The sequence below is a fragment of the Lepisosteus oculatus genome, chromosome 15 (genome assembly GCF_040954835.1).
Source record: "Lepisosteus oculatus isolate fLepOcu1 chromosome 15, fLepOcu1.hap2, whole genome shotgun sequence".
Lineage (NCBI taxonomy): Eukaryota > Metazoa > Chordata > Actinopteri > Semionotiformes > Lepisosteidae > Lepisosteus > Lepisosteus oculatus.
The window spans coordinates 16,508,486-16,534,539 of NC_090710.1; the positions used below are offsets into that span (position 1 = coordinate 16,508,486).

The 26,054-nt window shown below is 37.7% G+C and overlaps 1 protein-coding gene across 1 annotated transcript; it reads right to left on the reverse strand.

Annotated features, from left to right (window-relative positions):
• Window positions 1–399: 399 nt before the first annotated feature.
• Window positions 400–25,600, reverse strand: dnajc15 (DnaJ (Hsp40) homolog, subfamily C, member 15). Its single transcript, XM_006639020.3, has 6 exons — window positions 25,461–25,600; window positions 22,183–22,234; window positions 20,535–20,608; window positions 16,570–16,646; window positions 10,488–10,558; window positions 400–5,108 (listed from the first exon to the last, which is right to left on the reverse strand). The coding sequence occupies exons 1-6, from the start codon at window positions 25,563–25,565 to the stop codon at window positions 5,038–5,040; spliced, it is 450 nt and encodes a 149-aa protein (XP_006639083.1). The 5' UTR covers window positions 25,566–25,600; the 3' UTR covers window positions 400–5,037.
• Window positions 25,601–26,054: the final 454 nt, after the last annotated feature.

Here is a 26,054-nt window from a genome sequence, read left to right on the forward strand (position 1 = left end):
GAAAATTGCCAAGAAATGAACAGACAAGCTTAAATGTTAATTTCTTATTCATTGTTTTCTGAATGTGTAATAAAGCATTTTGAGTGAATGGTATTCACGAGTTATATTTTTGTTTTAAAACAGCATCATGTTGTGATTGAATTCTTTTGCATCGCTGTAGACACTATCACGGGGAGTATTTTTTCCTCAAGGAACACTGCCATGTTCAAAGGCTGTCTAAAAATAGAGATCTTAATTTGTTTTTCCTCAGCACTGTTGAGCAGAATTCTGAATTTTAGGACCTCTCTGTTAAGTGTCTGTCGCTTTTTATTCAGAGGCTTCGGCTAAGCAGCTGAAAACCGAATTAAATGCTGACAAAATGGGATACAGACTAAATCAAGCAGGTCATTTTTGGCTGGATGGATGCAATCAATGGATTGAAAACTTTATTTTGAATTACAGCACTGAAAAAAGAGGTAGAGGAATTACTGTATATAACATTTAGCCTTTTGCTATTTTACCCCTGTTGAGCAAACACATGGCCGCCTTGTGCATCACATTAAATCTATCCATTTCTTTTTTAAGCGAAAGCACAGAGTGCCGTGGTATTCTCTCAGAACACATCCAGGATATCAGCAATGGAAAGTTTATTAATAACAGATCTACCGCAAGATAAATAAATAATTTGAGGCCTCTGAAAGCAGTTGCAGTAGCTGTATGCACAGATCAAAGACCTACTGTATAGTCTGACCACATGACCAGCAGCAGCGGATTCACACTTCACTAACATTAGCTTAACACGACCAGCTCAGCCTCACTCAGAACGCAGTTTACTGAAGTGTCCATTTTTGACCTGGAGCCAAAAGTGCTGCGAAGAAATAGAAAGTTAAATAGCGGCTGCCTTGTGACTACTGCCGAGATTCACTTCACCTAGACAACGGGAAAGAGAACAGATTGGTATGGTATACAACAAATTCCTGTATTAGCAATATTCTTTCCACTGCACAAGTAAACTTAATATGGAAACATCAGCATGATATCAGACACTTTAAGTCCATGTTTCTTAATCAATATTAGATATTATCTCTGTACTATATAGAACACATTCTATCAAATGTAATCATAACGTTTTGCCCCGTAAGACAAATAAAACCCTCAAATCACAAACCTCCAAACAAAATTGTTTCTGACAAACCTGAGACATATTATGCATTACAAGACACCCTATGTTTAATACTGTCTCTGTGAGCTGCAGGTACGTCTTAACCAGAATAAGTCTTGAATTGACAACAGACTGGTTCAGGACAACTTTAACACATTCTACAACTCAAGATTAAGGAAGAGAGAGAAATAGACACCGCAAAAACTTGGACCAGCTTAAAGCTCAAAATTAATTCTGCAATATCTAACCTTTTGGCACAATAAAAGAAATATAAAACATTCTTTTTCACCATAGCATTTACTGCTACTAATAACATAAATGTAGTTTGTACAGTTTCGGATAATGATTTTTTGTCTTATAAAAATGGACACATGGAGCAAAACAAATTGCAAAGTGGTTTGACTTCTTTGCGCACAGTATGGCAAAAAATGAAGAGTAAGATTTTCAGATACATCATCAAAGGTCTGTTTCTTCCCCACATTTTTTCATACAAGATAAATAAGCAATGCCAATACAATATCATTGCATTGGTTACGTATACTGTAAATGTACATCAATTCTGTTTTTTTTAAACTAATGCTTTTTACACTTCTTAATGGAAATGTATCCCCACAGACAGTACATATTGTTCTACAGTCCACCTGGTGTACTTCTGTGAGAGGATGTGCTGAAAATAGCAATAGCCAGGGGAGGCTGAGTGACGCCAACAACACAAAGCTAACTACAAAACAGGTTCACCAGCATATTCATTGGAGAAGTGTCAAGAAACTCTTAAAAAACATTCTCAGAAGAGAAATACACAAATCCCAACTCCATGCTCCTAAACCTTCTCTCTGGATTAATTGCTCACAATAATCATAAACAGATTACCAGGAGATTATATATATTATTTAACATCTCAGTCCAGGATAGTTACAAACTGAGATAAATGACAATGGAGGTCTCTAAGAATTTATGCACAATGGTTAATACCTAGTGTCAATATTTCCACCTCCTAGTGCTCAAAAGCAAAGGGAATGTTTGGTGAGATGTAGGGAGTCCAGATACTGCTATCAAAGCAATCAAAGTTCACCTTGGTTTACCTTAAATTGTAGGTAAATGATTAAGTGTCAATAAACAGTCCAGAAACGCACTATAAGATCAGACAGCAGAAGAGAAGGGAAAAGAAGATCAGACCATAAGAACAGGAGAAGAGATGGAACGTGGAGATTGTGCCAGATGAGATCTTGATCATCTGAACAAAACACAAAATAAGATAAGTATTTGAACCTTGCCAGAGAAAGCTTGCTATTCTGTATTAATAGGAAACGGGCTACCTAAGTCAAGAACACCTTGGTTAAAAACAGCCTTTCCTCCTTGGGAGTGGATTTTTAGAAGAGAGATAGGCTATTTAATTTGTGGCAACAGGGTTTACAGAGACAGTTTACTACAGGTTGTATTTCATTTAGTTTAGAAGGCACCTTATCTCTTATTTTGGTTTCTGTAGGCATTATTTAAGAGTTGAATACTTGGTAGCATCCTGGGGTTTTCTGGGTGAACTAGAAGTATGATTTTGAAACACCTTGTCTGTAGACTTGTAAATAGAGTAAACTGTGCATTGTATGTTTATGTTGTGTGTAGTGTGTGTGACTATCATTGATAATAAATTTGTCCAAGTGTGCCTGGATTATTACTGTTTTCACCAGAACTGTTTCAGAGAACAAAGAATTCATGTGCCTCTAACTATACCAACCACTTGGGTATATTCTAGCCTTTTCTGGACAGCTATCACTGGAGAGGAGGACAGAGTAATGAAGCCAATTGGATGGAGATTGGGATGGGGATTATTAGGAGGCCATATTTTGGCAAATTCTGTTTTTAAACTCTAGATTCACCAGTCCAGATGGAAGTCTGACATTAACAACCATAAATGGGATAACACAATTTAAGGGGCTGACCTTTAAAGACTCACTTTAAAAAAATCAAATGGTAGTATTTATAAGCTGCAAAGGAACTAGGTTTATTCCATGCTGAAAAAAGAAGAAAGAGAACACAACGTTTCGGCCGTGGAGCCTTCTTCAGGTGTGAGAGAGACAGGGCAGTAGGCAAAGGTAAAGTAGCGGGAGAACAAAGGTTGGGAGGGAGGAGGAGTGAGAGGCGGGAGCAGGGGACAGAAAGAGAGGCCAATCAAGAGGTGTGAAGTCAGAATGGGTGCAGAGAGGTGTGAAATGAAACTTCCAATGAATGGAGAAAATTTAAAAGAACAGTAATCTGTCGTTAAGGGAAGGGAGAATGTGTGATCCTAACTGCAGAATAATTTTAGTTTTGGTGGTCTTTCTGATGTATGAGTTCGGAAAACCGTCTTTGAGAACACAGACGGAGAGATTAGTGTGGTCATGGCCGTCAGAGGTGAAATGAGAAACAATGGGCTTGGAGAGATCTTTAATCTTCACAGCCCTGACGTGTTCTCTGAAGCGGTCTCCGAGTCTCCTTCCTGTTTCTCCAATGTAGATGGCTGGGCATTTACTGCAAGAGATACAGTAAATAAGGTTGCTGGAGGTACAAGATGCTGTCTGGGTGATCCGAAATTGTCCTGAGGGGCCTTGAATGAGTGTGGTGGTGGCTGTGTACTTGCAGGTGTAGGCCTCCATGGCAGTATTTATAAGCTGCCAGACATATGACAACTTTATGCAATTGAGTTTTGTAATAGACCACATAATGTTTCAAGTAAATTCTCAGAATAATAATAGCAAATAAGAAACAGGTGCAAAAAATAAAAATACAAGCAAAAAAGCCTTCAAATTGCAACAGAAAATAAAACATCTGCTTCTTGTGTAACAGCAAAGAGAAATATGTTGCTGGGGAATAACATGAATTTGATTAAATTACAATCATTTAGGAAGTTATTTACATATTTAATTTCTGATATTTCAATATCCAAAGTTCACGCAACACTTAACCCTATCACTTCTAATATTTATTATATTCAAGGGCATTGTTTGTCCTACTAGTAGTGCTTCAATATCCTCCAAATTTGGGGCACTTTAAAATAATTTGCTTACCCATGTTCACTCAAAAAATGTTTTCTAACAAAATCCATCTTGCTTCCTTTGCATCTGATGACAAAATGACAATGCTAAATGATTCATTTCTTTTCTGTCGTCTCAAAGGCAGTGCAACTACTATTTCAGTATTTCCATTACAGAGATCTATTCCCCTTATCCTGGGAACTATTGTATTTTCTGTTTTTTTGTTCCTGCAGAGATGTTAATCTCAGGCTAATTGATTTCAATATTCTATCTGGAGCATATTTTTAAATTTCCTTTCAGCTCTTAAACCGCTGAATGGGATTTGTAATCGGTATCAATGCTCTGCCAATGTCTGCGTTTCACAACTCCCCTTATTCAGGTGTTACCTCAAAAGTTTTAAATTGAACCTCAACAGAAGGGAAAAACACACTCATTGCGGGAATGTTTCATTTCCACTGTGTCTGTTTATCACAAATTGTTCAACTATTAATAGCTATAAATTCAGAATTAAGGACAGGCTGTATGCGTAAGCGGTTATAAATAACATGTTTCTAGGCGATTATTTCTGCAATGAGGACTGAGTACAGAAGTCAAAGTAAGCAGGCCAACTACAGGGACCAGTTAGCACTGGTGATACAGGGCTCATCTGTAAACAAAAAGGCACAGTGGTCCCTCAGGACCAGGCAAAGGAACCACTGGGTCCTTTCCCTGTGAATATATGTGATACTGAAGTTGAACTACACATGACCTCAATCTCACATAAACAGAAGATTAATATTTCCTTAGTGAGTCAGATTCCAGTCCCAGTCGGTACAGAGGAACTAAGGAGCTGAGGAAAGAGGAAATTCCAAAGGCTGCTGTCCAGAACTGTTTTTGATAAGAACAGAGTCAGTGTCGAGAGCTGGAGTCCAGAAGGTCTTTTGCTTCATTGATTTTAGCCGCCAAGTAGGGAGATCCACCTGCAATAAGAGCACATTGATAAATAAGACACAGCAGTTGTAGTATCTTACTTCTCTATATAGGCTGTGTGGCTGTTTCATGGCTTGATCTGCTGTAGACGTGGAATGCAAAATTTCAGTTTTTGCTCTTTACAAAACAAATGCTAAAAAGGGATAAAAGATAAGAGAGATTTTTTCAAAGATAAAAGGAGACCCCCCCCCCCGGTAACATGCTCTGTGCTCTTAAAAAAACAACCTCAGAATAGAAGATAAGTTTATTTATCTGCAAATCGATAAAACTAGGTTGACAGAAAAGCTTCTACTTCATACCTTGCATGAATGTCCATATACAGCATACCCAATTATTTTTCCTAAGAAGATTCTCTATTCATGCTAAAGGTTAGCCACAAACTGGCTGATTCATCAGAACCAGCAGAGCTTAATTCCATTATTGTTTTGCAGTTCTTTCTTTGCCTGCATTATATACCTATACACAGAAAAACACTTAACAGACTGCAGCCCCTAATTCATATGCTGGGTGGATATCTAATATAAACTGTAATATGCAGTACAAAACAATATTTGGTAAAAAATACATTATTCCGAGGAAAAAATAATAACAAGAACAAAACAGCAATTTAAATGAATCAAAGGAAAAAGCTAGGTTCCTTAGAGGGGTGGAATGCATTGTTTCCCACCTCCTGGAAATCCATCTGACATGACAACAAAACCAAATAAAGACACTATACCCCATTCATAATATTGTTTTAGGTTGCTACAAGACATCTTTTAAATGAGGAGTAAAGACACTCAAAACGAACATCATCACAAAATTTACAAACTAGAGGCAGCCATTTAGCTTCAGTTTACTGTAGGTCTGTTTGGTTGTTAGTTTCCAGTGAATCAAAGAATCTCATCCAACCATTTCTTGAAAAAAGCCAGAACCAGTATCAACAAGATGGTTCACAAGATTTCAGATTTTAAAAAATTACTTGCCCTTAGTTTCCATTTGGGTCGGCTAGTTCTTATTTCAACTGTTGATTCTATTGCTCTTGTGATTATTTCACTCACTTGTTAAGACTTACGTTGTCTTGCCTTCTTGAGGATTCTGAATATTTCAATCAGGTCCTCTAAGAGTTTTCTCTGTTCAATAACAATATCAGTCATTTTACTCTGTCAGTGAAAATTTAAGCAAGAGAAAATTTATGGTTCGTTGAAATGTTTACAGAGCATAAATTAGAGCACAACAGTGCATTAAACAGTTTTAATTACATCCCTTGATTTAAATGTCATGTTAAAATATGTATAACTGATACTGTTTGCCTTTTTAATTGCTCCCTTACATGGTTTAAAAAAGAAAAAAATGCATCAATATAAATACCTTAGTCTTTTGAATAAGCAGCATGTTCAAATTTGGGATTTCCCATCTTTTATTTATAATTTTTTTTACAAAAGTTTTTGCTTTCTATGTATAACATAATGGACTAGTCTTGACTGAACATCATCTTCCAGATGTTTCTCTACTCTTGAATTCTTTCTATACAGTTTTTTTAACATCCTTACATGCACTACAGTGTAATTCTAATCCTTTTCTGGTACTGACTGCTAATTTGCCTAGCTGCCACAAGTGAACTAGTGACTAATTTGACTATTTCTTTAGTTAAAAGAAACAAGCCTCAGAGGGAAGTACAATGTGTAGCATAACAGATAAGGAATATATAAGAGAGGCTTTTCTCAGTTGTTCAGATTTTGTATTAAATGATTTGTCTAAGAAAAATACAATGTACTAAGCAACTGATGGTACTCTGTTATGGTCAGAAAACAAAATGGCTGTATAAAAACCACTGTGGATCAAACTGACAGTAAATTTTAATTGTATTATTCATCAAGAAACTAATTGCGCCAAGATTTCCAAGTCGTGAGTAGCAACATCAACAGTGGCAAAGATAGGGGACATTCTTGTTGCTTAATCTGCTTTCACACAGGTACTGTACTTTCAAGCCTTGCTTCAGGAAATGGACAGTGCATACAAGGACAGTTGGCTTCACAGCAATGTTTACTGGCATAGCTGTGGGAAGGCTTTTGGCAGGATTTGTGTACTGTTTTCGATACAATCCAAACCTTTGTATGATGAAGTCAAATGGGTCACATAAATAATGTTTTTAGCTGACATTACTGCGCATCTGAATGATCTCAACCACTGTCTGCATCAGCTGTCAAGTTAACTTCGCTTTTTTATTTATCAAAGATACTGTAAGTTCGCTACAAGTATGAACATGTTAGGTCACCTTGAATCTCAGCTACAGTATGAATCAGGTGGGGTGAAAAAACAGCTGATCTAAACTTGGCCTGACATGTGTATATGGGATATAGGAAGCATAACTATTCAAACAACAAACATTTCCCTAACATCACAATCATATGCATGGAGTACTTCAGATGATTCTAAACTCATCCTGGCTATAGTCTGAAGAATTCCCTCCGGAGGTGAAAAACCAAGCAGAGAAACCAAGCTAGGATATAGGGTTTCAGTGCACAAAGCGGTCATCTAGTCCAGCTTATGATTTAGTTACACTGGATTAGTCTGTGAAAAGTCTTCCCTAGAGTAATAACCATCTGCCTGCTTTCAAGGCATCAGCAACAGCATATGAGGCTCACACTGCTGGCAGCCTCCGAGAGACATTACCCTCATTGTGCCAAATGGGCGATTATAGAAGAGCTGTTGACACAGCTATTTGTACAGTTCTGTATGCCTACTTTTTAGGAATATACCTGTGATTTTGTGAGGAGCACTTGCATTATGAATTAAGTGCACCAAAGGCATGCTAATGGATATCATGGAGTACTAGTAAGCTGGGACTGCTAATGTGTCACACTGTTACACAGGAAGCAGTGTGCTGTTCAAATGAACAATCCAATTCACCAGGGCAGGAAAAAGGGAAAAACAAATAAGACTCAAGTATATCCACTTCCCTTTCCGATTATTTTAAAACAGAAGACCATCATTGACTACACCTTCTTCCCTGACCATATCTAAATTACCACTATGATTAAACGCTCCCACCATCCCCATACACATCTCCTCCTCTCACAGATATTGATTTTCTCCTGATACTTTTGACCTTTCTCACTTGGGACATCTAGAATTACTGGACTCCCCTTGGCTCCAGCTCCAGCTGGCACAAAACACAGCAGCACAAAAATATTACTCCACACCTATCTTATCTACACTAATTATCCCCTGCGTTTCGACATTTAAAAGTATTGTCCTAAGCTAGAGAGCTCTTAACATCTGGTGACCATGTTTTTTACGGTATTCATGTTCCACTAATTCCACTCTGTTTCTATGTCCTGTGCCTAAAAGCGCTATATTTGGAGATTCACAACATCGCTTTAAAATCCTTACCAGATGCTGCAAATTGAGACCCTACCCAAGCCTCATTTTAAAATGCAATGTGACCATACAGTACAAATTACATTCCTACACAGTTTATCATGTGGATTTATCATTAAACCCTTGTGACCCTCTCCATTCCAGAACTTTACTACATTTATCTCCTTCAACATTTGACTGATAAACAGTGGGATCAACACAACTATTAAGAAGCTGGTAGCATCAAAATTCTTGTATGGAACAAACTGAATGTGCTAAACATTCAGTAGCCCTGCTACAAATTCTAGAACTTTAGTGCAATTATACATTCTGCGAACTTCCTACACAAATACAATGAATGAAGTCATTAAGCAGCGTTTGTTTTCAGATATTTTGATTTTACCTAAATTGTCTTTACTGGTAGGACATTGTTGGAAACGTGCAGAATGCTGCGATCATGGCATGGACCAATATATTAAAAAAATCATAATAAGATAGGTGATGTATTATTTGAGTAAAGAACACCAACCAATTTTCCACTTTGCTCTTTGTTAACATATTGAAACACACAATGGGAATGGGATGACAGCCAATCTGTCCATTCACCCTGTCGGTCCCTTTTTAATTTGTAGAACATTAACAATATCAGTAATACTACTGTATAAAGACATTATCTCCATGTAGCCCATGCAAGCTGCTTAGAGAAAGGACTGCAGGTATTTTGGACCAGAGACTATTTGAACCAAATATGCAGATAGCAGATGTGACCTATCTCTTGCCTTCTTTTCGCTAGACTGCAGGAGAGAATGGAATTATATTCAAGATGAGATATTTCATATTCAACAGATTTACCCCAGCAGTATACTGAGTCTGCGTCAAGGGTTTATCAGGTGCAAACTAATAGTCAACAACAAGAGGATGAACGCATTTAAAAAGGTGATTTTTTTTCTTCTGAAGGTTGTCTTTAAGCACTAAAAAAACATATTCCCCACACCTAAGCTTTTGCTAGCTTGACTTTTAAAGAAGGTGCTGATTGGTGCCTTGTAGTAATAGGAAGTGACTTTCCCGTTTCAGGTGATCCAGGGTGGTGACACTAACGTGGAAAACTGGACAGTCACAGTGCACCACATTACTCGCTTTGAGATGTCTTGCAAGAATCCTTCTTTAATGTTACAAAAAGGAGGTTACAATACCAAGAAGAGATAGGACTTCAATATCCTTATCTTCAGCAGGGTGATATAAATCTGACGGTAGCCATTTCTCACACTGAATTAAAAATCAGTGAGCTCCCAGTTTGTCCTTGGGTAGTGAATTTCCCACATGAAAAATGCTTTTAGATCATGGTATGTTTGTTCAAGAAAATGGATGAGACCCAAAGAAAATAGCAGAACAAAGTCCTTGAGTAATCCGTGTATTGAATACTTCAAGGGAAAATATTTCACCTTGTTAACTATAAGTTTTCACCTAAAATGTGACCAAAACAACCGTTTTCAGGTTTCAGTGGGCAATTTCAGTGAAAGGTTTCAGTGAATACTTTAGTTCTTAAAAAAACTTTAAAAATCTGTTTTTAAAACATTCAGCAAAGAAAAACAGTCAGAAAGTCAGAAAGTTCATTAGTCAGAAAGCTAACTGGGCACAAGTAGTGATGTGACTCAACCTGCTGAACCCTGTATTTTGGAGCGGCACCTCAGGTGAACTCTGACGTGATGAATCAAGGTCTAGTGCAGACTATTCGGACAGGAGTCAGAGTGTGGCACACTCTATAGGTGTACGACACGCTGACTGATGAGGAGAGCCTAATGAATGAACTAATTAATTTTATTTTGTTGCAATACTTCAAAATGATGTCAAAATTGTAAGTGTGAACATATGGCTATCATAAGGTTGTGCCGAACTTCACATTATTTGGGGAGTACCTTGATAGTGTTTAAGGAATTTTTTACCAATTGGTATAATTAGGTATATATTTTTAAAGAGAGTTACCAACCAAACACAAAAAGCAATGGATGAGCGAGCAATGGACTGACCTTTATCAGGGTGATTTAAAACCATGATCCTTCTATGAGCCTCTCTTATCTTGGTCTTGTTACTTGTCGGGCTGCAAGACAGAGCAGAAAGGCTTAGACACGTGAGGAGCATGTCTCCATCTAGTGGTAGAATTCTAATAATGCATTAACCAAAAGGCCAAGAAATTCTTTAAAAATTTTACACAGCACCTTTAAAAAAAAAAGTTACACAGCAGCTTTAAAAAGTTAAATCATAGGAACACTGTTATAGGGATAGCAAACTACAAAATAAGCAACACAAGCAGTTAAAAGTGAAGCAAGATACAAGGTCATTAGAAAATAGAGCATAAACTGACACAAATTAAATAAAAACGTTTCTGAAACCATTCAGACTCTATATTTACTATAAATGCAGATTAACTGTAAATGCACTCGTATGTGATTCTCTGATATCCATGGAAATAGATGTCCAGATCTTTGGGGCATAGAAAGAGAAAACCATGTAATCCATTGAATGTTAACGAACTTGGGGAACACTGTATGTGAAGACCAGAGTCAGACGAACAAAGGTTTCGAAGGCGGGGAGTACACAAATAATACGTCAGACAGGTACAGAAGTGCCAAGCCATGTACAGCCTTAAAAGTAAGCATGAGGATTTTGAAGCTGACTTGTTGATCTGACTCCAAGACAGAAGTAATGTGATCGCTTTCATGCGAGCCGGTCAGGATTCTGGCTTTAAACTCTGAACATATTGGTGTTTGTTCAGTGTGGATTGCAGGGAGCTGAAGTAATCAATTCTAGAAAAGACAAATGTGTTGACCAGCTTTCCTGCTATAGTCAAAGACAACACAGGACGTAGTCTGACAATGTTTGTGAGATGGAAGAATGATGTTTAAAATATTCTGAGCGTGGGTCAAAAGTCAAGCCAGGATTCAGTACCACCCACAGAGTCTTCAATTTTGACTGAAATTTACAAGTTACTGCTTTGGCTTTACCATAGGTAAAGGGAGATGTTGAGTAACATGACCTCAGTATTATCCAAAATTAGGTGAAGAAATTTTAAGTCATCCAAGTTTTTATATCAGAGATGCAATTAGAGAGTGCAGACACAGCCACCTCAGTATCAGATTTAGTATGGTCACAGATTTGAGTATCATCGGCATAAAAGTGATCATTCAGACCATGTAATTTTAATATGTGACCAAGTGGGAAAATGCAAATGTTGAACAGCAGGGGGCTTAGTTTCAAGTGTGGAAACACCAGCCCTTAAAAACCCAACTTCAGAACTAAACCCTCAAGAGAAACAAAGTGCCGGTGATTAGCAAGATAAGAGTTGAACCATTTAAGAGCGATGTCAGAAACACCAAATACTGTCTCAAGACAAGAGAGTAAAATAACATAACAGTGTCAAAAGCAACACTTAGGTCTAGGTCAATTAGGATAGATAGACAACTAGAACCAGCTGGCATGAGAAAACAGTCAGTTACATTAACAAGGGGCAGTTTCTGAGCTGCGTTTAATTGTGTACAACCAGACTGGAAGGCTTTGAAGAGGTAATCTGCAGTGAGGTGACCATTAAATAGTAGTGCAACAACACATCCCAAAATTTTGGCAAAAAAAGGCAAGTTAGATATAGGATAAAAAATGTTAAGGTTGTCCAAAGCCATGTCATTGTTTACATGTCTGCATTGTTTACATTCAAACTGTTTATTTGTTTGCTTGTACATTGGCTACTGTTCGTTTGTATACTGTCTTGATACACTGTCTGCACATGTGTTTTTACACTTGTTTTAACAATCAAGAGACTATCTGTAAGTAAGAATTCCATTGTACCAGTACCGGTTACATATGGCAATAAAGTTCAAGTTCATGGGTGATTTTCTAGGCATTAGCGAACTGAAGCTATTTTTAAGGCCACTGGTCCCACTTCAGTGCTCAAAGACTCATTTATGATGTCGAGGACAGTAGGGCAGAGGGCTAGAAAATAAGACTGAAATAAAACAGAAGACAGAACCCTTTCTTTATAAAAAAACGTTTGCACCAGACATGTTTAAATTAAAACTTATGACAGTTTAAAAATTCCCCTCCTCTGCTATAAAAAAAAAACACTACATATACTCTGGGCGCATTGCCCAAGTGCTTAAATTCATTTTGATTTAGCATGTGGGGGCTTTCAACATTACATCACCAAGACAGACAAAAGCAACCCCAGGGTCTAAGCGGGGTGCCCACCTCTGATTCTGGTGTGGGGGCACTTTAAGGCCTGTGTGTCACTGGTTGGGCTGCACCACAGCTGCAATCTGGGTTCCCCTTTAGGCCCAGTTTGTATTGGTTTACTGCAGAGAAGCCTTAGTGGGTCCAGAAACAGCTGTGAAAGGCAGGTTGAAACAGAGTGGGCAACTCTATAGGTTTGTGTGATGAGGAAGTAGTGTAATGTAGGGGCTCCCAGTCCTGGTGACCCACACACCTGCTATTTTTCACCTTAATTGATCTAAGAAGTTTCTTCATTGGAATATTTGCATTTTATTTCTACTCTCAACTTTGAGATTTTATTTCACTTACAAAATACAGCAGTTAAAGGTCCCCCATGTCCCCAATGAAAAGTATGAATAACTGAGGGCTCAGCTAAAACAGAAACCAACAGGTATGTGGGTCACTGGGACCAGGAGCAGGAATCACTGGTTTGCCAATTGCATCCCTGCTGCCATAGAGCTTTTGCCGTTTTACTTTGGCATTACATTGTCTCTTACATTTGTTGAGTAATACCATACTGGCACATAGTACATCCAAGCCCTCTAGACGACGGTGAAACATAAGGACCTAAAAGCTTGAAGATCTTTACCCCACGAAGAGACAGCAAGTTTGCCGAGGTTTTTTTTATGGATTGTAGATAGTCACCTACATCTACCTTACATCACCTGTCTTGGAGAAATAGTCCAGAAGCAATGCTAACATAAACAAAAATCAAATTAATCAGAATGAGTTTATCTTCAATGAATCAGAACAGCGTACAAAGTATCATCTATACAGCTCACCAAGGAAGAATGAAGCACTAGGTCACAGTGATCATGGCCTTTCACTAGTTCAGATAACACTGAGCTTAGAGTTACATACTTTTAATTAAGCTTTTCTCCCATAACCAAATACCTTTGACGTACTGCAATTTAAAGACGTAGAAATAAATCATGAATTGAGTCTGCAGCCCACTTCTCACGCTCATTGTGACAGCCCAGGGACAGCTCTGAAATGGCAGAGTGGGCTGTGAAAATCGCATATACAGTCACAGCAAGTCTTACAAACTGGTTTTGATATGACACAGAAGGATCATACGGCATATTTAGCATGGCTTGAAGAACACCTCACTTGATTGAACACATGAAGTTTCAATGAAAAATGTATACCCTGCTTGTGTTTTTTTCTTTTGAAACTTAAATCAGTAACTGCAATAAGGCAGTTGTTTTCAACCAACTGGGGTTGGAATGTCTTCAGAAAAATGTTTCAACATTAGATTAATGATGTGGGAAACCAACCTTCTCACACTGGATCTGCTCTGACAGTATTTAACAAGATACGTCTTTTTACTTTTCTGCATTTAATATACTGTAACTTTTAGTAGCACTGTTCAGAATTTTAGACTTCACTGAGTTCATGTTTAATCTATGGGTCTCTTGCAAGGGTTTTCTTCATCACAGGTCCTTCTGCCAGAAAAAGGAAGGAAATAGAAAAAAGGCAGTATATCACCTTTGCAATCAAATGCAAATATCTACACACTTCATGCAAATCCTGCAAAAAAAGTGACTAATTTTATTGCTTCACTGTGTGATATAATTGAAAAAGAAAAAAAACAACAAAATGACCAGCACACAGGCTTCTTCACTTCTTCAGGATTGTGGTGTTTTGTTCACCATTTTGGACTTTGTTGCTATGACTACTATATTCTTCAAGGCACCTCTGTCCATGTGAAAGATATGCCAATTTAATAATGGCATAAAGGCACTAAGTGAAGAGAATGTGAGATCCCCAGAATGGTTCAGTATTGCTATATCTGTGTAAAGTGGCTGCAGAGAAAGAAGACTAAATAAGAAGCGTGATATATTTTCAGGTATGCCCTGATAAAAGATATAGAAGTTATATAAAAAATATCATTTTTTTCATACAGCCTTTTCAGAAAGCAAATGATTTCCAGAAAGTTACGAAACCTATACTACAATTTACTGTGTTTTCAGGAATACCCACCTGTAAAGGCAAAAAATATAAAAAGCTATCAAGAGACAAAAAAAACAGTTGTTTCCACACTGAATTCATTTTAGTGCCATTAATGAAAAACTAATTCATGAAATCTGAAGAAGTCAAATAAAATACAGAAAGTAGAAAGTGACTATGTCCTTCTTTGTAGAAACAAGGCCTTCACTGGACTTGGATGGATGGGCTATTCATTATATTTTTCTTCAGCTTTGTATTTCTGTACAGTAGATTAGAAATACACAATCTTTATTATTAAAAGAATAAATACCCTTTAACAATAATGTAAATAATAATAAGGTCAGTATTAATAAGGTTCTGACTACTTGGTCATTAAAGATCTCAGTGTTCACACATACGGGGTGTTATCCCTGGCCTGCTGGTTAAATTCCACTTTAGTTTTCTGCAATCTGGCCTCCCTAAATTCTCCCCTTCATTCAGATGGTTAAGCCATTTCTCACTTCTCTACTTGATCTATTGTGTAGTGCAACTGCTGGAGGAGAACAAGTGCTGGGCCCACTCCTAAAAGCCTTCTACAAATGCAAAACCAAGAATATATAAAAGGCAATGCTCTATATTTCATATTCATACATAAATAAAACATATTTTATACATATTTTCCATTGTTAACAACCTGACAGGATAAGCATGTAATATTGTTGTAAATGGAACACACAAAGTAGACAAGCATGATGCAGTCTTTTTGTTTCTTTTCTCAAGTCGATATGTTGCATTTATCTCCCTGTAATTGCTCTTCAAACGATTCCCATCGTCCTTCTGGAATTTCATCTTCTCACTGTTTCTGCTGCAGTTTTAAACAAACATCTTAAGAACTGACTAGTCTAATCAATTAATCTCCAGTAGATCAAAAACCCTGCCTTACATGAGATGAGAGCTGGTACAGCACTTCTGTGTGGCATGATTTCCCACAAATTTTCAGCCAAACTTTACAGGCCAGTTCCATAATCAAATAATCAAAGAAATGTAAATGTTTCCTAAAACAAAGGAGTACCACCCAACTGCATCAATGAGAGCAGTTTAAATTATCAGATCATCAAAGACAACTTCAAAGAGTGCTAAAAAAAACACTGCTCTTTAAAGTAAACCAAATCTACTGTAAACCAGCTCGCAGTTGTGATGGAATAGGAATTTTCTCTAGGTACAAAGAAAACAAAGGACCTTCAAAGTGATGATGACTGCTTAGCAAAAATAAAAAGCCTTGAAACATCCTACGAATTTCTCAGGAAGGCCATGAATTTGCAGTCAATTCACAATTTAGCAAACACTTTGAAAAAACAATGAAGTCCAGTCTATTCACCCTATTTACCAAATTGCTTGTTTAGAATGCCAGAGTTCCAGCATGAAAGATCAGTAATTAAACCTGCGACCACTGAAGTGGACTCGGAGGAGATAAATGCAAAACCTGAAAAGGCAAATATGAGTCACCTTTAATCCAGGACAAAACCAACAAATACGGGATGATGCGTCAGTGAGAAACCAGTAGTGGTCATGGGCAAGATCTTTAAATTAGAAGCATTTCAAAAATATTTGAGGTTTTATTTCCTCAGTCAATTAAGAAATAAAGAACACGGTTCGAAGAAGAAACGTACATCATGATGTTTGACGAGCTGCTACAATGAAGGGTATAGGACAAAACCCAAATATTTTATCTAACCACAGATGTTTCTGGAAGAGAGAATTTTGAGCAAACTGTGGTGTGCTTACCATAAAGGAAACCTTGTCACTGCAAGCTTCTCACTCAACACATTGACCCACACATTTACAAGGAAATGTTAGTTGACACCAGCACAGATTCTCTGAGAATTGAGATATAACAAACCCTTTGCAATGCCCACTCACCTCACACCTAAAATGAGACTGGCTTCCCGTCGGGTCATTTTCTGTTCAAATCCACCTTTGTAATATGATGAAAATGACTAGAGAGAACAGGACAAAAAGGAAGAATTCAATAAACGCATTCTTCACAGCACATTAACAAATGTTATCATAGCATCTGAATTAGTAAACCAAGAACTGTCAGCTTATTTAATTTAAAGTGGTGAAACAATACTGGTTTATGTATTTTTCTGTAAGGGTGCATAATGACTTTACAGTACCTGCTTGTAAAAGAAATAGAGCTCTGTTCTGTTACAACAGTGTACATGTCTGGTTTTCCACGTACCTCAAGCCCATGGTATAAATATTAGCCTTCTGTTTCCACATATAGCAGCAAGTCCTGTGTAAGGTATAAAGCCTTTCTAATAGATATGAGTTTGCTTGCAACTCCTCCATTTCAAGCTCGGTGTTTTATAACAAGTATTACATTTGCTAATATGGCAGAGCTGTGTATTTTACTTCAGCCAGCAATGAACAACTACTGTATCTGTCAACAGACTAAACCTAGGCCTGAACTTTACCAGGCCTACCGATTTCGCCTCCTGACTTCTAAAGCAATGGGATGAGGGAATTCAGCAACACAAAACTAAGCAACCTTTAAAATACAGGGCCAGAATACAACACATTTCAAATCTGAATAAGGATAATTTCTGAGTCGGGTGAATACACAAAAAAGCACTGAGACAGCTAAAAAAATACTCCCATATGTTTACCCTTTCTGAAACATTCACGTGCTCGCATGGTGCTGGTACGTGAGTGATGTGTGCTATACAATTTGGGTGCGGATTTATTTTTTCTGGATTCTGTAAACAGGAGACATGGGTTTGCTACAGGAGCACAGATAAAACAGAGGCATAATATAAAGAAACCGGAAAAGCAATGACGAATTTACTACAATTAAAGCAAATAACTACTGCTGGTTATCAAGAATACTAAATACAGAATTTCAAAATTCCAAATTTACGGTAGATCTGATCAAACTCAGCTTCCAGACAGCATTATGCTTTTGCGTAATCTGTGTGACTTAACATACATGGAACTATGTGGTCTTGCATCCAAGACCATGATGCCAAAACATTTTGTCAATACATCTGCTTCTATTCACCTACCAGAAGGCTCCTGACACACACAGCAGTGACAAATGCGATTTATATTTTCATTAAATGGGTTTTTTTCTGACACGCTATGAAAATGTGGCCTTCCGGCATTGTAAAAGATCACACAACATGCTGGGAAGAGTGGTACGGAGAGCGATGAATCATTTCTCCGACGTGGAGCCTCCGTCGCCCTCCGGTAATGGAACACAGTGGACGCACGTTGCACAGTGAAGACGAGTGAGGATGCAGCAAGACAGTGAGTCAGAGGGGTTTTTGCAAAGACATTATACGCCATTAAGATGGTTTACGGGTAGAAGGTGCGAGGGAATTCAAGCGAAAAGCATAAGCTGCTGCTGCTTAGACACCGACCACAAAAGGTGGATCGACACCCTGGGCTTCAGATTTCATGCGCACACTGTACAAAGAAAAACTCCAACTCATTTTAGAATCACATCTGTTACAAGAAATGTATGGGCAAATTGGTATTCAAACACAGAGGAGGCAAATAAACCGCACTGAGCCTTCTAATGAAAACCCTTCACTGTGTCCATAGGTCATTCCCTCAATACATCGTGTGAACAACTAAGACGCATTCGAGTTTACATCTGCACATATGATTTCTGTTTTCTTTCAGTTCATCTTATGTGTCTTTGCTGTCCCTTGCTCTCCTACATCGTGAGTGGTGTATGACAGGCTGAGTGATCATACTGGCATAAACATATTTTGGAAAAAGCTACATGACAGCTTTAAAGAGGAGTACAGACACTCTGACATATGAACATTATAGCACTCGCAACGCCAATGTACTTCTACTGCAAACACCATCTCAAACTAAAAGAGACAACAACAGAAATCACGCAACCTGCCATTTATCTGTCAATCATCCAAAACAACAACTGTTTGAAAGGAACTGGAGGGCATCTATCTAGTTCAAATGGAAATACTTGCTCGGCACTTAGCATTCAGCATGTCTACTACATTGGACAAAGTTGCCAAGACATTTAAAAATCTTATGAAGCAACTGCAAAATTTAGAGAAGTCATCTTGCATGCTCATAACCCAGAGTTCTGTATAGATTTTAATGTGAATCATTTCTTAGCTACACTATGTGTACTGTTTACTACATACACCACACAACGAGCACACAGCAGACATATACTGCCAGCAGATGTCACTCTTTAGACAGCAAAATACAAACTTTGAATCCAGGGTTTTACTGAATATCACCAAAAAAATTCAAATTCAAATTCTATTTAAGAATAATGTTTTACAGTTCACTCAATCTTACTTATCTTTACCTAATTCCTGAAGTGCACATGTAAATAAAATAAAATTAAGTCAGCTGTAGGCTGGAGAAAATTTTTAAAAATTCATGGTTGTCAAAACAAAGACATATATTTATTCCATTATCGTGAATAAGGGAAGTCTGAGAAAAATGGCTGTCTTAGAAAGCAGTAAAGCAGTATACCTGGTTCTGCAACTGTAATTATAGGGACTGCCAATGCAGTGGACTCATTAAAATCAACAAGGGAACCACGAACCAGATGGCACAAGTGGAAACTATGTGGAAGTGCATTTTAATCTGAATATAAGAGGCACACCTTTGCACAAAATGTTGTGGGAGTACAAAACAAGCTACACAGCTACACTGCTATGCTGTTGAAGCTGAAGCTCATACCCTGGCTTCTATCAAGAAACAGCTGAATTAGGTCCTTAAGAGCAATTAGCTATTAAATACCAGACAGGCTCGATGGGCCAAATGGCTTTCTCTGATTTAGAAATGTACTTATGTTCTATATTCAACCTGGATTTAAATTAAATTGTCAAAATCTTGAGCTATATCCATTATATACTGCATACTACAAGAATCTGTGTATTTTGGGAGTGGAAATGGTTTTTAAAACATAAATGATCTATCATTTCAAGCCTCAAACAATAGCCTTTAAAACAGAATTTACATTTATCTTTCAGTAGTAATCTGATGCGAATCACTCATAAGAACTTCTCCTTGATGTAAATGTCAACGCCAGCCTTTCTACCATATTCCACTGCTTGCAGAGTTACTCTATTCTGTCCAACACAGATGCTTGATGGCTTTAAAAACAAGGAAGGACTGAGCTATTGTGAATGGTCACCTTCAATATGGAGTGGTACTTGAGTAAAATCTAAAATTCAAAATTCTCACTGAACCTCTGGTGTAGCTGTAATGAATCTTCTCACTCGTCTTCTTCCGTTGACCGTAAATGACTGAACTCCTGCAGAAAGAGCTAGCTGAAGGCTACTTTTATAACACCCACAGCTCCCCAGACTTTTTAAAAAGTATGTAGCAGGTTTAATACGTCACTGCATGAACTCGATTACCTTAAGGATATAACATTTACTTTCAGAGAGTGGCAGACTGTAGACTTTGAAATATGTGCAGTGGTCTGAGGGACTGAGTGCGTGATGAGTTACATCTCTGATCAAAGCTAGTACTGTAATAGCACTGATGTGAGTAAAAGCAAGGATGTTTCTTGTCCTCACTAACCAGCTTGTAAAGCCAGAAACATATATCTACCTCTGTTCCGCAGTAAAACAAGATTTGAAACATCAAGATTTAAAATCTTTTATTTTGTGCGAGAGGTTGGTGGTTTTTAAAAGGCTAAAAAACTGCATCATAAAACTTTACAAATTAACTTGAAACACTCAACATCCTTATAAATTTAAATATTTTGTGCCGTTTATATACTTTATTGTGTTTTGGTGTTCAATATGTAATAATTCAAAGAATCAGAAATAGAATTGTTTTGTGAATCACATACATTAGTACAGTATAATTTGGACATAACTTACAGATGCAGGCATTTTCTTTGCTGTTTCTGTGATCACTTGTCCTAAAGGTTTCCACAGGTGAAATGTGTACCGTCCTAAAGAAAGCAAGATTAAAAACAATTGATATAGAGTTATGTACAATAGCAATCCTTAAAATGTGGTCTTGGGCAGACATAATTATCAAGATACAAACAGACATAGTGTTTCCTTAAACATAAAAAAGGTTGCATTGAATATAGCTACTTGAAAGATGACTCCAAATCAGGCCACTTTAATTCATCCTGTTTAATATTTGCCAAGTACGAGAGTTTTTTTCACTATTGACTTGATCTTCTGGTTTGTCTGTCATCCTCAGAGCCCCAATCACCCCACCACCACCACTTGTGTTTCATTAAATCTAAATTCAGTAAAAATAATACTTTATATCGGTCCACAAACCATCAAGAGCAAAAGAAAGAATGAAAATAATAATTACACAATGCTAAAAAAGGAAATAATTTGTGAAACACAGCTTGTATGCTGGTTACATGGTAAATAGCAGTTTTTTAGCTCTACTTAAGAAAACATAAATCTTCTCAGACTGTTGGCCTAATGAAAGAACCACCACTAGATGATCAGTTCCCAAGCTGTAGTGTTTTGCCTTTCTTTCAAGGAGTTCAACTCATTCTGCACAATCCAAGTCTTTCCTTCCCATGGACCACACACTATTAGGCATTCTGGCAAAAAAAACATGTTCTCTGTATTTAGAATGGAATTTTCCTGCTTCCTCAATTTAACCGCACATACAGTTACATCCTGGCTAAACTTCATTGACATCCAAGCACGGACACACACATACACGGCACAGGCTTGAAACAACACAAAAATACCCCAAATCCAAAAATCTTTTTGGTTGCAAGTTTCTAAAAAATGGATAAAAGCAAAACGAAACAATGGTTATTCCAAACTATACTGACACTTGAGTGTCTTTTTTGACTACTCCAAGTTATACATTTGTCAATCATTTTTATTATTTGCTTTTTCAAAAGCCTTGATATGCCATTATATTTGATAACTGCTACATCAGCACATTAATGCTGTTGCTCTATTGTGCATTCTGTGTGTGCACTGTGCTGTCTTTTTGCCATCTATTCTGTAATACCCTTGTTCAGAATGAAGTGGCATTAAGCTCTGCAAGCCAAAGTCACTCAGTGGAGTACATATGCCTTTTATTGCTCCTCTGAGAATTATGCACAACATCATACAGCCAGTTTAGGACCACAAAGCTCTTGAAACCCTTGTCTTTACTCATGCAAACAGGCTTGTGTGTTCAAAATAAGAAGATGAAAAGACCATATCCAAACCTAAGGCTTTCCTTTAAGACAGTTGGTACAGAGTCTGTTTAGAGACAACCAATACAGTACAAACAATGCCCTTGGTTACCTTAAAAGCATTTCTATTTAACAGCTGTATACTGGTAACAGTTCTTGTTTGAAGTACATATGTCACTTTAACTAGAGGGTTGGGGTGACGGGGGCGGAGGGGGGTGAATTTAAAGTAAAAGGTCAATAATGTACCCTACATGAAATTCACACCCATATATATCATATTAAATGCATAGTCTGTGATCTTATCAGCATATAGGAACAATGTTATATTTATAATTTATACATTTTACTGTACACCCTACCTGCAAAGGCTGCTGCCGCCACACCAAGTCCTACAGTAATTAACGTCGCGCCCTGTGGAAAATGAACACAGACCAATCAGGCTTCAGGTTTCGAGTGTTGGGTTCCCGCAGTGTTCACCTACAGCAGTGGTTCCTTATCCTGATCCTCAGCAACTGCTGCTTCTTCTGTTTTTTTTTGTTCTGGCCTGCCAAATGAGATCTTCTCAAAGCATATTATTTATTTTCAGCTCTTTAAAAGTAGTTTGGGATTTGGAATTGGTATCAATGCTGTACCCCTTTCATACAGGTGTGTAACTAGCAGGACCTGTGGAAAAGGAAACAGTACACTCGTTGTGTGAGTTTTTGATACACAGTTAATCCTACAGGCATGTTCATCATTAGGGAAATTTGGTTACATTTATGGTGAGTTGTATCAGTATCAATCAGTATCAGTAAGATGCTGGGAATCAACCGATTGAAACAGGGTAATTTTGAGTGTTAGAACTGAGTTTCCAAATCAGATGCACCTAAACAAGTCTAATCGTGGAGGACTGGTGATTTAAGAGGACAAGGTAAATAAAAACATTTAGACACACCAGAGCCTTCAATTCAGTGTTGGGAAGCAGAGGCCTACAGGCCTTTCTAGTATTGTTTTCTAAAGCTACTCAGAGAAATGAGAAACTTTGAGGTCACTTTCTCTAATGTTCACAAATATTTAACAACTCGTACACTCATACAATACTTAGATTTTACCCGATGTAAATATTTATTTTTACAAAATAGCAATTATTTTACATCAGTTTCAGTAACTGATTTAACATTTAAGAGTGTCTCCATTACACTGATATTAAAGAAACATCACTTATAACTGCAACAGTCACGGAATTATAATCAGGAAAGAGTTAAAATCTTTTATTGCAGCAGGCACTAACACCAACATTTTATTGAACAGATATAACACAGGTAAATTCATTTTGCTGATTAAAATCAATAAGGTTGATCAATAAGAGGTCTACTGTGAAAGTCACTGGCTCCTGGTGCGTGTGACCATGGCTGCAAGCAATACAAGCTGTACACCTGTGTGCTCGCAGATGCTTTCTTGTGGGGTTCTGTCCCATTCCTCGCAAAGCCTTAAACAAGCACATGCCTGTTCACAGGTCTCTGAGCACTAGAAAATCAACCAAGCTCACCTTAAAAATGCTCAGTGGGGCTCAAGTCTGACAAGTTGAGCATCCGTGGCATAACTGCCACATTGCCATCTGGCAAGAGCCTCAAGGGAGTGGGACAAGAACGAGCGCTGTCACACAGGGAGGACAGCAAGTGAGCACCGTGTCATGCAGCCTGGCCAGATTCAATCCCTACATGGTAAGTTCTGTGGTGACTAGTCACTCCTCCCCACATCTTTGATAACATGTTAAAGGTTACTGAAGGTGGACTAATAATTAATAATAATAAATAATTGCTTACACTTATATAGCACTTTTCTGGACACTCCACTCAAAGCGTTTTACAGGTAATGGGGACTCCCCTCCACCACCAATGTGCAGAATCCACTTGGATGATGCAACGGCAGCCATAGTGAGGGCCAGAACGCTCACCACACATCAGCTATTAGTGGGGAGGAGAGCAGAGTAATGAAGCCAATTCGTAGATGGGGATTATTAGGAGGACATAATTGGTAAGGACTAATGGGAAATTTGGCCAGGACGCCGGGGTAACACCCCTACTCTTTTCGAGAAACACCCTTGGATTTTTAATGACCACAGAGAGTCAGGACCTCGGTTTTACGTCTCATCCAAAGGACAGCGCCTGTTTACAGTATAGTGTCCACATGACTATACTGGGGCATTAGGACCCACATGGACCGCAGGGTGAGCGCCCCCTGCTGGCCCCACTAACACCTCTTCTAGCAGCAACCTTAGTCTCCCATCCTGGTACTGACCAGTTGGGAGTTGCAGGGTGATATGGCTGCTAAGTCCAGTCTCCAACATATCCAGGTCATGAAGACACTGTTCACTTGATAAGGCACATTAGTTATTTTCTGCATTTTGCCTTCTTGATTTTCACTTGGATCATACTTCAACTGGTTAAATCACCTCCTCAACTATGCCCAGTTTACCTTCCCATTAACAAGGTGATTTAGTGCTTAAAGAATAAACCACTTCATTTACCTGTATCATTGCAAGTCATGGATGAGCAATTAATGAAAATGACATATGGACGATGAGTAGTGATTAAACACTTGTTTAAAAAAATCAAACTAGTATGAAACGTAGTAGTAAGTTTTTTTATGTTACCTACAATATAATAAAAGAGAAAGGAAAATAGTTTCATTCAACGGATACGCATACAGTACCATCGAGTACAGTAGGTGTTGTTTTGAAGGACCTCAATTCAGACGCGATAAAACTAACGTAAAAGAGACTTTCGCAGTGACCAAGACAATATTTCACTCTTCACAAAATCTACTGCTGGTACATTTATTAGCCTCGTAAGTTTACATTAAGTACTAAGGTGCAATACCTGGTGTTGGGTACCTGGTGAAGTACCTCGAACAGAAATAAACATGCATTTTACACAGTGCATTAGGTGTACTGTATATGTAACAGCCCAGTACAACTCATGCTCTTAAGAGTTGGCTGTAGCTTATTGCCACTAACCATACTGTACTGTATACGGTAGTATTACTGATGTGAGACATATTTGGGTTAACATATTCAGTATTTTATATGTGGTAATTCGTTTAGCGTGAGGGAAGTCTTGTTTAATCTTTGACCAGGGAAAAGTGTGGTTTGGACGGTTGAGGTGAAAACGAAGGCTCGCCCTGTGTCAGAGTTATTATTTTTTCTTCTTCTTCTTTTGGGCCTGTTTTTTTTTTTTCCCCCATCAATAAAGTTTTATAATCGGGCAGTTTTATAATTTTTATAATTATTTTATAATCATCCTTCACATGAATGCCCACAGCTCTAAACCGAACCCCGGATTTTACACTGAGGTCAATGCAAACTGATCAATATTTTCTTTTTATCATAATTCATCAGGATATTTGGAATATTTATACTTACGTAACGAAGAAAAATATTGAACACACTATACCGTTTATGAAACATCTACAACTTATATTGAAAACAAGAAGAAAAATACTACTATGATTATATAATAGATGTTAACTCGTCACTTCGTGTAAATCCAAACAAGAAGCTATTGAAGTGTGGGTAACATTAGAAGCAGACTTAGGTTATCTGTTTATACTGACTTATTTTACTTCGTAGCGTAACAAAATTGGTGGTGTGACTTACTATTTTTCTGTCAATTTCTGCATCACTCCTGTTGTTTAACTTCTGAGAGTATTCAGCGTATTTGAGTTCGCCTTCCATGCCTAATACACTGTTGGTACTCGCCATTTCTTTGCTTTCCGCACTCCCGAACTCAAGGGCATTTAGCCGTTATATGGAACGGTTGATGGGACATACTACATGGTTTGTCGAAAGTGAAATACTAAAACGCGTTTTTCAACTTAAGGAAATGACTAATAAAAAGGTTGGTTTTCTGTATTTGTTGTAGGTACAGGTACTTCTACAGAATTTTCCCAAAGTTCTTTCATGGTTTAGCTTTTTTTCCCAGTCGGATGTTTGCTTCACGTGGTGTGTAATATTGAGATCTACAATCAGATACAAATACCCCCTTTTACAAGCCCCCTGAGTATACTCATTGATTACCCCTGAGTATCATCATTGTTTTTGTGTATAACAAATCTTTAAAATCACAATTAAATTATTCATTCATTTTTATTATCAAACATACAGAATGTACACAAAAGCTATGCATGTCTAATTCATTGCATAAAGTTACCATAAGCCACAATACCAAGGGTGCAACCTCAAGAGATTTAT

What these genes read in the sequence shown, in the direction of transcription:
- dnajc15 (XM_006639020.3), bottom strand. Translation starts at nt 25,565, where the DNA reads ATGGCGAGTACCAACAGTGTATTAGGCATGGAAGGCGAACTCAAATAC. An exon ending in CAGAAATTGACAGAAAAATA is followed by an intron (nt 22,235 to 25,460) that starts GTAAGTCACACC and finishes CATTTTCCACAG; the next exon opens with GGCGCGACGTTAATTACTGT. An exon ending in AGTCTCATTTTAGGTGTGAG is followed by an intron (nt 10,559 to 16,569) that starts GTGAGTGGGCAT and finishes TCTGTCTTGCAG; the next exon opens with CCCGACAAGTAACAAGACCA.